Here is a 14,566-nt window from a genome sequence, read left to right as displayed (position 1 = left end):
AAAGTTGTTAGACTGCTGAAGTGAAACGTTGTTAGACTGCTGAAGTGTAGGGTTGTTAGAATGCTGAAGTGTAGGGTTGTTAGAATGCTGAAGTGAAACGTTGTTAGACTGCTGAAGTGTAGGGTTGTTAGAATGCTGAAGTGAAACGTTGTTAGATTGTTGAAGTGAAATGTTGATAATCTGCTTAAGTAAAATGTTGTTAGACTTCTGAAGTGAAATGTTTTAGACTGCTGAAGTGAAACGTTGTTAGACTGCTGAAGTGAAACGTTGTTAGACTGCTGAAGTGAAACGTTGTTAGACTGCTGAAGTGTAGGGTTGTTAGAATGCTGAAGTGAAACGTTGTTAGACTGCTGAAGTGAAACGTTGTTAGACTGCTGAAGTGAAATGTTGTTAGACTGCTGAGGTGAAACTGAGTTAGAAATACATAAATTTCTCTAAAGGGCAGAAGTGTATATCAAATCGACGAAGTGAGGTTAACACAAAGTTTCTGACTGCCTCCATCTTTAAAGTGTCTGCCAAATTGCCAAGGTCTTGTTTGACTGTCATGCATGCATGTGTTAAGTGTATACAGATTTTTTCAAAGTTCAAAGTCATTAATACAACTTAATAAAAAAGTGGAATAAAATCCTGTAAAAACAGTATCATTATTATTCCTTTCATAAACTAATATATTTGGTAAAAACTACAATGTAGAAAGAGTTTGGTTTGATATTGAAGCTAGCAGCTGGTCCTGACGGGCTCCATGATACTGGATGCATGAACATATACACCTGTATACAAGTTACAAAAGACAGTAGCATGAAATACAAATACAATATAGAAGAAAATGTAATAAGTGTAATTAATATAAAACGAACACAAAATGGAATAACTCTGTGGTTTATCTCATATTGCAGTGTTTTAAACAAATTGTTTGTAATTATTACTTTACTGGATATTGTATTATAAATAACAAGATAAAACAAATATTAAAGGAAGTTTAAGTGAAGTAATGAATGCTCCAAACCACAATAAAAATTTGACTGTTGGTTTTATATTATATGTCTCGAGTACTAGTATGTCTCGAGTACTAGTCTCCAGTACTAGTATGTCTCAAGTACAAGTATGTCTCAAGTACAATGTCTAACAAATCATCAGTATAATTCAAATCCAAGAATATAGTCCACCTGTACATCAACTAAAACAAACCATGAATCAACACATTTGGGATACATTCCTTACCCAACAATAACATGTGAATATTTCATCGATACCTTTAATGAGAAATGATCGCTCACCTGAATCAGGTTACCTGGACAAATAGTTAATCCATCTTTCCACTTTTTAAATTACCATCTTATTTGTCTTAAGCAGCAAACATTGCAGAGAAAAAAAGGAAATGATTGAAAACAGATTAATTTTTCTTTACACGACAGCCATGTGGTACTATTTCAAGGTTCAATCAAGCAAATCAATTTGCTAAAAAAAGACATATTTAAAAGTAATCTTATTTATTATAGATGTTGATTTCAGTACTGTATCTTCACATTAGCATTAAGTTCCCATTCCTGCTATAAACTTTGATTGATTCACAGCTCCCAAAGATGGCATTTATAGACTGACACCATGTATATGACATGTTCAGTGTTTAGGATATCAATTGAAAGCATTCACATTTGTTTTTTCAATGTCCTGTTAACAGCCATGATGGTCTTTAAGAATGAGCCAGGTTTAGCAGGCAGAGGAAAATCAAAAGTACCGAAGAAAAAAACAACCTACACATCAGTACGTACAATGCATGGCCACTGTCCAATGTGGATTTCAAACTTACAACCTACAGTAGTGAGGTTCCAAAGAATTTATTATACTGATACATAATGGCTTTAACACAATTTAAACCATTGCAACATTTCACTAAAATATTCCATGATGTACAATGTGTAATATTGTACTACACAGAGGAGTCAGACAAATCTACTCCTCACAAACATTGAAACCTGCATCATGTAGATCTGATAGGCAGGGAGTTTGGTGAAATTGGTTTCCTGAGCTTAGTGAACCATTCATTTTCATAAGGAAACGTTCATCATGCAACAGGAAAATGATCTGAATTAAAGTAACAGGATCAAGTGGCTTCGTCACAAGTCCTGTCATATCTAACACACAAACTCAGGGGAGGAAACTCTTGTATCAATTTTACATCACTGTAAAGTATATACACATGGTGTCATGTACAGATATATACATTAATGTAGGAACTAATTGTACAATAGTTTATCATCTTGAAGACTTGGATGAAAATTTGGCTGAAAACTTCTTGAGCTTGGATGATGTCTTTGGTGTATTTTGCTGAGATAAATGAACTTGACTGAGGTCTGGGAATATGGAGGACGACCCACCACTTGAGGAACCTGTAAAAGAAGTTTTATATGTTCATAAGTGAATTCATACTTCAGCTTTGACAGATTAAAATTATATAATTAAACCATTTCAAATGTATAAGTGAGCCTAAAAGTACAAAGAAGAAAGGAAGGGATGAGAAATGGGTTAAATAAGAGGGTAAGATGAAGGGGCAAAGAAAATCAAAGGCTGCATGGGCAGTTTTGATAAAATATGTTCTATTATCTCAAATATCTATTATCTCAAATATTTTTGAAATTTTCAAGTTTGTATAATGAAGACATGAAGATGACAGGTTTAACTGTGATACCTGAAGTTGCAGAACAGAAGAGTTCCTTCTCTGGTGGTACAGATGATGATTTAGACAGACGTTTGGTACTTTTGGTTTTAGAAAGGCTTCCTTTGTCAGATTTCCCCTTCGTGGATTTTCCTTTCTTCTTATCCTACAAGTCAAAAGTCATCTTGATTGATAACCTTCAAAGGCTTAACTGAACAAAAATTACTGCATAAAATACGATTCGACATAAAACCAACAGTTTCAAAATACAATGTATAAATATCAATTTTGTGATCTTACTTGTTTAATTCAATTCTTTAATTGTTTAATTCAATTCTTTAATTTTGAACCAATGAATTGACCCAATTAAAACAAAAAAAATACAGACCTGGTTTTCACTGGACTCATATTCTGCATAATCCATGATCATAAATTTTCCATTTGTTATCCATTCTGACTGGGCTGTGTACACATTCTCATCAGGGGAGAGAATTCTTCGCTCTACATGTTCACCACTATGGCGTCGGGCGTGGACCCCTAGTGATTCGGTGGCGGTCATTTCTAACTCCTCCACCAGGACAAGCTTACGTAGATTGTCGGTGTCTGTCCGATGTGCCTTCATCATTGCCTGTTAAACCAGGGAATATAATTCATTATTTCAATAAACTTCCATATAAATCATAGTGCAATGGATTTTTTTTGGGACACATTTAATTAGTTTTAATATTTTTGTCTTGAAGAAAATTAGAACACTCAAATTTTTCAGTAGTGTTATGGTGTAACGTCACAAAATAAGGTTTGTAACTGAAGAAAAAGACTTATATGTCTGCTAATGTTTTTCGTACAGAAAAATGCTATTCGTCAGTAGTGTAGCATCTTTAGGTGAACAAATGTCCCGGGAGATTACTACAAGCTGATATAATATATTTAATAAATGATGACTACAAAGATTTTTAAGGTGAAGTAAATGATTGTTTGTATACAGTTGTTTTATTTTCACAGTTAAAAGAATATTTCAAACCTGTGTGATGATATCCTGGGCGGTGCTGGAGGTTGGAGCCTTGAAGATGGTGTACGGCTGGTCTGGAGCTACGTTGTACACACAGACAAGGAAGACTTGTTCTACACTGTCCCAGTCAGCAGTGTCAGCCGACTCTTCTACCTTACGCTGAAAATACATCAACAAGGAGTGTCATAAGGTAAATAAAACAGATCACTAGAAACGTACCAGACAGGGATTCCAACTCATCACCTCTGAACACTAGCTGAGTGAAGGAAAATTATCTCCAAATTGTATGTAGTGTGTAACAGTACGTTAAGCTATGAGTGGGTGTATGCTTTAAAAGGCTGTGGTATATATGGTATAATATGAAGAAATATAATATTTTCAACTATTACACCGACCGTTCAATAAAACCTTGTTATATTGCACGGTTCGAAGTTATATTGCACGCTTCCATGGAAACGTTATATTGCACGGTTCGAGATGTTATATTGCACGGCTTTAGGAACACCTCGCTGTTGTTGTCTAGTTTTGTAGAAAACCTCCGAGGAATTGCGCGTAACAGTGAGTTACGTTATTATGACGTCACAAAGGTTCACGTTCAATTTCGCGCTAGCTTTAAAGATCTCGAAACAAGCACGTCATGTAGACGTTTATCGAGTAGAGGACGGACACGGCGAATGTATTAGATCAAAAGGCTGCATGCAGGTCTAATATTGTTAAAGAAGACATTAAGACATCCAAACCGGAGTTACAACATGACGTACGTGGTTTATACGTCAATCTTCAATAGGATTTGAAGCTTTTCCGTACGGTACGGTGCTGATGATTTTGTTAAGTGATTGTCGTATTCATTTTATAATAATATTCAACTGAAAAACTTGTGATTATGTAATAAAACAAATATTTCATGGGTTACTGTGCTCTAGTTCATAATATTTACCCCTCGGTGATGGTAATCAACAAATATTATATTGCACTCGGCCTTCGGCCTCGTGCAATATAACATTTGTTGATTACCACCACCTCGGGTTAAATATTATGAACTAGAGCACAGTAGGCCATGAAATATTTGTATAATATGGTATATATGGTATATATGGTATATATGGTATGAAGGTAAAATGGTTAATTCAATTGTATATCAACCAAAACTAGAACACTGACACGTCAGAAAGGGCCCCGCTATGTGTCTGACGTGCTTAAATGGAAAAGTAGTATTTTGACAACGAATTCTTCCGTGTTAGCTATATGTTGCTAATAAATAATTAATGTCAACATTAATTGGGAAACCGATGATGGTACATTATTATAATTCTTTGGAAAAAGTCTTCCAAGTATTTAACTTGAATCCTGATTCCAAGCTAACATTACATTAAGAGCATACAATTAACTCAAATAAATTTGACCTTGACCTTTGACTTAGTAACCTTGGCCCATGACCTTACCTTTGGACAGTCAACTCCTTGTTTAATTCTGAACAACTTTGCATCATAATGTTATAACAAAATGTTTATCAGTTAAGAGCAACAACATTGTGATTTTTTTAAATGTTAAAATCCAAGATGGCCGATTTTTTAATTTAATTTCAGCCTGAAAAATTACCAAGCAGATCTAGGATGGATGGGGAATCATCATGTAAAATATGGGGAAAATACTCCACTCCCTTCCATCATTAATGTGCAAAAGAAAAAAAACGGACAGACGGATGGACGGACAGACGGACGGACAACCTGATTACTATAGGGCACCAGCATCTCGATGCGGGGCCCTAATTACCCACAGCTAGATTATTGGTTTTATATAATTCTAAAAAATAACAATTCTGATAGGTCACAAGACTTTGAAAGAGGAACTCAGAAAGTACGGTAGACATTAGGAAAGCATGCAAATTTTGATTCTAATTGACATAACAAAATGCTACATACCCTGTGTTCAATAGACAACATGGTGGTCATCCATGCACGACTACTAGGATCGTCACTTAGCTTTCGAAGAACAAATTTGCCAGCGCCCTTCCACTCGTTTTGGGCGATGAGGACTTTCTCCATCATATCAAGTATTCTTTGTGACATGGACCGCTCCCAGCCACTCTGAACCTCCTCCACTAGTACATAATCTGTCACCTTCTCATCAGAGCGGCCAGCTTTCATCAGGGCCTAGAAACAATGCAATGAAACATACAACAAACAGTATCATGGCAACATTTACAAAACTACCAAAAAAACACTAAACAGGGCCTACAAACTAAATACTGAATCAAAATGTAGACCAACTGGCATATATGTAAGCAGTGAGTCTTAATTCAATAACTGCAGTACATACATGTATGTCCAAAATACCATGACAGAAAATTAAACAGAAGGTCAGTCTGATGTGATTAATATATTACATGATTTTGTTGGTTACTTTAGAGTTATTTCCCCTACCTGAGCTATTGTGTCATAAACAGTTGTGTCCTGGGTAACTTTAAGTATCACGTATTTATCAGGGGCGTTAACTCCAAATACACTGATGAAGAACATCCGTCGCTTCACTCTGGCTCCTGTGGGGCTCAGCTATATAAAATAAACAGGATTGAAATGATTCAAATTCTTGATTTTTTTTATTTGTGAAATCATTTACAGAGAAAATATAATATTCCCATTTATAAGCAATTTAACAGTTTGAGCCTTTGGTCATTTATTTCATTAAAATGTCTCTTTGTACAACCCAGAACATCACTAGGAGTCATCGATTCTTTAGTAATAAAAGACACATACTGATCACATCATTCACATTTTCAACTTTATGTGTGACCTACTTCTTTAGAGTCCTTTTCGTCCTTAACCTTGGCAAACACCAAGCGGCGTTTAGCGCTGTCATGGCCGTTGATATCATGGGAAGAACAGGCTAACAATGATTCCTCCTCATGTTTGGAATTTATAAATATCGTGGAAAGTTCTAATGGCTGATTGGTCTGACTTCGTAGTCGAACATGGCGGTATCCTTAATTTATAAAAAATAAACACAATATAGTATTTGTTTACTTTTTATCTTCTGTTATCAAATACTTTATCCTCAACAATTTCTGTTGACAGAATATTTTTTTTTTTTTAATGTCCAGTTAGTGATTGAATGTTTAATTTTCTTAATGATAGTAAAGTAAAATGAATATATTTTGCGAATAACTTTAAAAAACAATTTGGCTTTTTAAGCAAATATATTTTCCATTTAACAAGGAAATTACTGGTAAGCACATGTAAATGTCTCCATACTACTGTTTGTGGACAGGTATTCTATTTTTATATTTTAGAATTTTTATTCTATTTTCTCCTATAAATGAACTGCAACATTTCTGGTACCTGCTCGAAGGCACTTGAGTGGAATAATACGTTGAGAGACCATATGGCTTGTGTTGGCATCCACAACGACGAATCTTAAAAAGGCGAGGTCTGCAAACATCACCTAGGTAACACAAAATTAATAAAAATTGTATTTATTATTTTATTTCATTATCATAAACTATTTACAAATCATTTTAATCAAAACTCTTTCCTTGCAAAGCAAGCAAACATTTTTTTCCAAGCAGATATTTGTTTGAATTTGAATTATTCAAACTTCATTTAATGATAATTTTGATAGTTGTACCTTGAACTAAATTTCTTTCATTTTCCTTCACTGCAAACACTGTGCAATTGAAATTAATAAAAAAACAATTATGAAACTCATTTCTTTGATGATGGTTTTTCTTCACTATTAACAGATATAAGATAACACACAAATCCTTACATGGAATGTGAAGTAGTCGTTCCAGATTGGGTTGAGAGCGTTACGTGGTACTACCTTGGTTTTGTGTTTGGCACAGTCTACAGGTATACCGAGTAGTTCAACTTCTATGTATGTACTGGCAGTATGGTTATTACTCACATACTGGCCTGAAATCACCTGTCGGGGACAAACAAGAGAAATTATTACATACTGGCCTGAAATCACCTGTCAGGGAAATCACCATAAATAAAATATACCGACCCAAAATCACCTGTCAGAGGAAACAACAGAAATATAACATACCGACCCGAAATCATATGTCAGAGGAAACAACAGAAATATAACTATACTGACCCGAAAATCACCTGTCAGGAAAAAATAACAGAAATATTACTACTGACCCGAAATCACCTGTCAGAGGAAACAGCAGATACATTTATATAACATACCGACCCGAAATCATCTGTCAGAGGAAACAACAGAAATATAACATACCGACCCGAAATCATCTGTCAGAGGAAACAACAGAAATATAACATACCGACCCGAAATCATCTGTCAGAGGAAACAACAGAAATATAACATACCGACCCGAAATCATCTGTCAGGGGAAAAACAACAGAAATATAACATACCGACCCGAAATCATCTGTCAGGGGAAAAAACAACAGAAATATAACATACCGACCCGAAATCATCTGTCAGGGGAAAAAACAACAGAAATATAACATACCGACCCGTAATCATCTGTCAGGGGAAAAAACAACAGAAATATAACATACTGACCCGAAATCATCTGTCGGGGAAAAAACAACTGAAATATAACATACTGACCCGAAATCATCTGTCAGGGGAAAAAACAACAGAAATATAACATACCGACCCGTAATCATCTGTCAGGGGAAAAAACAACAGAAATATAACATACTGACCCGAAATCATCTGTCGGGGAAAAAACAACAGAAATATAACATACCGACCCGAAATCATCTGTCAGGGGAAAAAACAACAGAAATATAACATACCGACCCGAAATCATCTGTCAGGGGAAAAAACAACAGAAATATAACATACCGACCCGAAATCATCTGTCAGGGGAAAAAACAACTGAAATATAACATACCGACCCGAAATCATCTGTCAGGGGAAAAAACAACAGAAATATAACATACCGACCCGAAATCATCTGTCAGGGGAAAAACAACTGAAATATAACATACTGACCCGAAATCATCTGTCAGGGGAAAAAACAACAGAAATATAACATACTGACCCGAAATCATCTGTCAGAGGAAACAACAGAAATATAACATACCGACCCGAAATCATCTGTCAGGGGAAAAAACAACAGAAATATAACATACTGACCCGAAATCATCTGTCAGAGGGAAACAACAGAAATATAACATACTGACCCGAAATCATCTGTCAGAGGAAACAACAGAAATATAACATACTGACCCGAAATCAAATCTGTCGGGAAACAACAGAAATATAACATACTGACCCGAAATCATCTGTCAGGGGAAAAAACAACAGAAATATAACATACTGACCCGAAATCATCTGTCAGGGAAAAACACAGAAATATAACATACTGACCCGAAATCATCTGTCAGGGGAAAAAAACAACAGAAATATAACATACCGACCCGAAATCATCTGTCAGGGGAAAAAACAACTGAAATATAACATACCGACCCGAAATCATCTGTCAGGGGAAAAAACAACAGAAATATAACATACCGACCGGAAATCATCTGTCAGGGGAAAAAACAACAGAAATATAACATACCGACCCGTAATCATCTGTCAGAGGAAAAAACAACAGAAATATAACATACCTGACCCGAAATCATCTGTCAGGGGAAAAAAAACAACAGAAATATAACATACTGACCCGAAATCATCTGTCAGGGGAAAAAAACAACAGAAATATAACATACATACCCGAATCATCTGTCCAACTGAAATCATCTGAAATCAACCTGTCAGGGAAAAAACAACAGAAATATAACATACTGACCCGAAATCATCTGTCAGGGGAAAAAAACAACAGAAATATATAACATACTGACCCGAAATCATCTGTCAGGGGAAAAACAACAGAAATATAACATACTGACCCGAAATCATCTGTCAGAGGAAAAAACAACAGAAATATAACATACTGACCCCGAAATCATCTGTCTGGGAAAAAACAACAGATTGTTCAGAGGAAACATAACATGTTATGTTGTTGCAACTAAATATAACATACTGACAACAGAAATATAACATACTGACCCGAAATGGCAAAAAACAACAGAAATATAACATACCGACTGGAAATCATCTGCAACAGAAATATATACAGTATTGATGCAAAAACAGACATACTGCTTGAATTGCTTTTAAAAATTTCTAACGCGTAGATTAAGGTGGAAACTTTAAGAAAGTTAGTACTTTGTGATGTGTATAAGAAATCATCGAAACCATGTCATGTTTCATAACACTTAACCATATTATAGCCCATAGTTACACCATAGCAACCGTTTTCTCTCCATAGCAACAACACTCTAGACACTAAAAACACAAAATAATGAGATTTTAAAGATATTTAATCAATCTAATTTTACGTCTGTTCATTCCATTTCTGTATTTCAGTTGTCGGTATTATTCTGACATTATTTAATCATCTAATTCTATTTGAGGGTAACGTAGAAATAAAAACAACAGGGTAGTCTTCACATTTCTTGAATTTTATATCAAAGTCCCAAAAGGATAGCAAAAAGGTAATATTATCACAATCTTATGGCACTACTACATATGTACACTACGGTACTACTTTACGATATGTATTACATGTATACGCTCGCTATTTACAAAAGTAAAATCGACAATACTTTAATTCATGTAAATATTTCCAAGTGCAATAATGGAAGATAATAGATTTAGATACATGTACAACAGGTCATGTTTAATTTACAAGCATTTTTCAACCGCACAAGTGACTTCGGACTTACACCTTTTCAATGTGTTCCAGAGGTTTGTATCCTGTTCTGGGAATTACGTTACGTCACATCTACCCTTTCTTTTCGACTAATAAGCTGTTTTTATGTTATTTACTTTCAAGCATGATCTTTTGATGTAAGAAAATACTTTTGACAAGCAACGCCAGTGTCCTTGCAGTGGTTTATTCCTAAATATTTAGTATTAATACTGGTAGCATGGCAACCATACAGTCTTCTTGATTTAAACATAGTTTATTTGTTAGATTCAATAAACATTTGATTAATGTATGTGCATTATTAACATTTGTTTCCACAGTAGTAAAAGTTCATTGGTTTCATGTTTAACTACCGGGAAAGTATGTACATAGTACCTTATGTTGAATATTGTAATGGTTGTCCTTATTATTATTTTTTTGTTTAATTATGTCAACTTGGAATAATGGGAGAAAACATAATTGGAACAACAAATTTCACTTTACGGTTATATAGGTTAAGATTGTTCCTGGTTCAATATTTATGAAATATAATATTTTAAATTTGTAATTGGTAACTAGTAGGCCTACTAAAATTAACTCAAATGTTGGGTATATGCCTATTCATATTATTACTAAAAGGCCCGCTTCCTTTTCCGAAAGGCATTCTTTTTTCTTCTATATTTGGAATGTAAAACGAGGTTTGATAAGTTTGTAGATTTTGCAAAAGTTTCTTTAGCGCTTCTATTAATACTTCAATTGGCAACACATTTTGACCAATTTATTCAAAATAACCCTAATGCTATTTTCATAACGCGGGTCGTATTATGTTTTAGCCGTCGTCCTGACTGCGCCAGACAGCAAAACAGCCAAGTGTACTTCACTGTTAGAATAGATTACGAAGGAAAGCTTGCATTTGTTAAATGTTGAAGCCTTGTGTTAGGTCATCGATAAATATAATTTTCTTACACAATTAATGTTATTGAAATAATATTAATTCTTTATTTCGGAAAGGTAATTGGTCTTTAATATATAAATAGATATATTTTTTTGGGAAAGGATGAGTTGATAATTTCCTTAAAAGTTGGGGTTCAGAAATTAAAAATATATATATATGTATAAATGTCGATTCGGACTCACTACCTTCGGAACAGGGGACAGAACGTCACACGACTGCCACGCATGCTTCGTAATTAGTTGAAAAAATTTCTTAGTTCATATATGCACACTGAATATGTTTCCGATTTATTTTTTTCCGGATAAATAATAGCCGTGCCCGATACCGTTTTATGTTATTATTACCGCCGCTGCGATCTCTGGTTCGTTAATTTCATAGAATTTTCTTTTTTTCGGATTGGCCGCATTTGTGTCCAAATTCGACATTTTGCATAAAGATTTAAATTTTTATGTTGGTTCTGTTGACAAAAAATGGTGTTTGGACAAAGCTGCGGCCAATGTGAAAACTACGCTTTTTGAAGCCATTTTTGCAAAGAAAATGTATAAAAATGCATGAAATGGCCTAAATATATCGTCTTTTAACCCATCTACAAATACTGTAAGTGGAAAATCATCTTTGATTGCGAAAATATCGATACTCAACTCTTTTGGAAAGCTTTTTTTGTGAGATTTGACATTGTTTGAATTTCTATACATTCTGGGGCCATAATTGCCCCTTATTGTACCTACTCCTTTACATTAGAAAATACAGTTTATATTCATATAAACATATAAAGGGTTCATATTCAAATGAACTAGAAATTTCTAAAATGAATACCACAACCTGCCTCCCATATATCAAAGCCAGATGGAACAGGGCCAGAATTGATTAGGTACAGGAGTGGACATATGAATTAACACTGTAAGTAAATCTACGTATGTCCCTCTTTCCATGGCAGACATTAATCAAATACAGAGCAGACTTGTTTAAAATATAAATTTACAAGGTAGTCACCAGGCGAAGGTTAACCACCACAATCAGGTTAATGTGATTGGAGTTGAAATAACAACACTCGTTCTATATGGATAAGATGATCATATACTAATGTCTTCCTGAGGTTGGGGCCGCGGTGGCCGAGTGGTTATGATGTCCCGACATATTACCACAAGCCCTCCACCTCTGGGTCGCGAGTTCGAATCCCATGTGGGGCAGTTGCCAGGTACTGACCACTGGTCAGTGGTTTTTCTCCGGGTTCTCCGGCTTTCCTCCACCAACAAACCTGGCACGTTCTTAAATGACCCTGGCTGTTAATAGGACGTTAAACTAATAAATCATAATTCACAATCCTGAGGTTCTTTGATAAAGTATGGAGAAATAGAAAACCACATATATTGAGGTAATCCAGGGATAGTACCTACCCTCTGTCTGATAGTTCAGGGCCACCATCTGGATTCCGAAGGCCCAGAATATAACGGGGTTGAAGTTGGACGAATCTATTCTCATACCTTCTTCTAGCACAATGGGGTGTCTAGGTCATCATTAGCTGTTCTCTGTATGAGTAACATAGAAGGTTTCAAGGAAAAATAGTGTCTTCTTGTCTATCTAAAAAACATCTTCCCTATAGCAAGGTTTCAAGTTTATATACTGTACTAGACATCTACCTATAAACATCTTCATATAGCAAGGTTTCAAGTTTATACACTTTACGCTATACATGGTGCTAATTAGAACAATTTTACAGTGAATATTAAGTGTAAGGTAACAATACTTGACATTCCCCATATATTAATCACACTTAAACTGTTGGACAGGCAGAGCTAGATCTACTCTCTTTCTGTGGGAGAAACTAGAGTTCAGTATTGGTGAATCTACTATACTGACTATCTTAAAAAAAACAAAAAACATTTTAAATGGAAATACAATTAAGACTGTGACAGTAAAGGATATTTGATGACACCAATGGGGTTCCGTCTACAGTGCTGTTTGGCCTTGCTTTCGTTCAGTGAGGACACAAGGTAACATGGTGGGGTGCTGTCCGGTCGGCGCTGGCGGGAATAACCAGAGAATATGTTTATGTCTGGTTTATCTGTAAACATACACAAGTTTATACATTTGTATTTCAACATCAGTATCAAGGGTCACAATACTATAGCTATTGTATACCATGGTCAGGGCCTGGGAGTGAACCAACTCAGCAATTACACTCATTCAAGAGTATAGGCTGTACTCAATGATGCTTATAATACTATCAATATAATTTAACTTCCATCAATACATATATAAGTAAAACTTAAAAGAAATTTAATTAATTATTACTCCATCTGCAAACCAGAAAAGAAAAGTATATTGTCTACACGTAACAAATTTATTTTTTATAATTAACAGGACTGCATGGCCAATGCAGTCACAAAGATACTAGGATTATCTCCCCTTGTCCCAAATTTTCTTCCCCCTAGTATCAATGTCTACCATAATGACATAAGAATATAAGTATCAGCATTACTTTCTTGTCTGTAATACAGACTTACCAGAGATAAGGGGAGGGGTGCCTGGGTTGCTCCCTAAAAGGACTTTCTTCCCTGCTGGTTTCTTCCTCATTGAAGTGTTGGGGCTGACAGTTAACCCTTTAAAAGGAAAACATAACTTCATTTTAAGTAATATGCTACCATAACTCAGAACTTCAAAATACAAAATCACCAACATTAATTAACAAAACATTTATATTTTTCATTTTGGTGAAGATTCAGATTTAGAACATGAGCTATATATTTTTACAGTTTGAAAGAATACTAATTAACTTATCTATAGATAAAATATTTTAATACTGAATTTCTGAAACCTTATTTTCTGGTATATTATTTTAATTATTGTTATATTTCGTGTTGTCCTTAATGTCAACATATTGACGAATACCTATAACTGGCCGGTGTCATGCATAAAAAGTAACCCCCCCCCTACCAAAAGGTATCCGGATACTTTTTATTCCTGCTTAAAAAGGCATGTACCCCTCTTGCATAAAAAGTACCCCCTAAAGTGTATTAAAAAATGTTCATATTCAATATATTTTGTCTAAAACTGGTTGAATTTAGTTAGAACAGAGCTAAGGGTTGTAGTTATCAGTGTCTGTGACCCAAACAGAGAAATCCCTACCCCCAGAGCAATTTTTTCTTATCTATTTTGTCTATTTCAATAAATTATTTGGATTAGAGAAAATCATTGCCCCCGCCCCCCCCCCCCCCCCCCCCCCCCCCCCCC

The 14,566-nt window shown here is 35.0% G+C and overlaps 1 protein-coding gene across 1 annotated transcript in view; it reads right to left on the bottom strand.

Annotated features, from left to right (window-relative positions):
• Window positions 1-1,128: 1,128 nt before the first annotated feature.
• Window positions 1,129-14,566, bottom strand: part of LOC138334401 (1-phosphatidylinositol 4,5-bisphosphate phosphodiesterase epsilon-1-like) — a 72,720-nt gene continuing 59,282 nt past the window's right edge. Inside the window, exons 25-37 of the mRNA XM_069283071.1 lie at window positions 13,840-13,935; window positions 13,241-13,397; window positions 12,730-12,839; window positions 9,731-9,744; window positions 7,431-7,586; window positions 7,004-7,106; window positions 6,463-6,647; window positions 6,089-6,217; window positions 5,588-5,818; window positions 3,678-3,824; window positions 3,045-3,284; window positions 2,690-2,822; window positions 1,129-2,390 (exon numbers count right to left, since the gene is read on the bottom strand). Coding sequence (XP_069139172.1) covers window positions 2,257-2,390; window positions 2,690-2,822; window positions 3,045-3,284; window positions 3,678-3,824; window positions 5,588-5,818; window positions 6,089-6,217; window positions 6,463-6,647; window positions 7,004-7,106; window positions 7,431-7,586; window positions 9,731-9,744; window positions 12,730-12,839; window positions 13,241-13,397; window positions 13,840-13,935 — 1,835 coding nt within the window. The 3' untranslated portion in view covers window positions 1,129-2,256. The remainder of the gene's footprint in view (window positions 2,391-2,689; window positions 2,823-3,044; window positions 3,285-3,677; window positions 3,825-5,587; window positions 5,819-6,088; window positions 6,218-6,462; window positions 6,648-7,003; window positions 7,107-7,430; window positions 7,587-9,730; window positions 9,745-12,729; window positions 12,840-13,240; window positions 13,398-13,839; window positions 13,936-14,566) is intronic.

This window comes from Argopecten irradians, chromosome 11 (genome assembly GCF_041381155.1).
Source record: "Argopecten irradians isolate NY chromosome 11, Ai_NY, whole genome shotgun sequence".
In the NCBI taxonomy this organism is placed as follows: Eukaryota; Metazoa; Mollusca; class Bivalvia; order Pectinida; family Pectinidae; genus Argopecten; species Argopecten irradians.
This window is presented reverse-complemented; position numbering and strand designations above follow the sequence as displayed.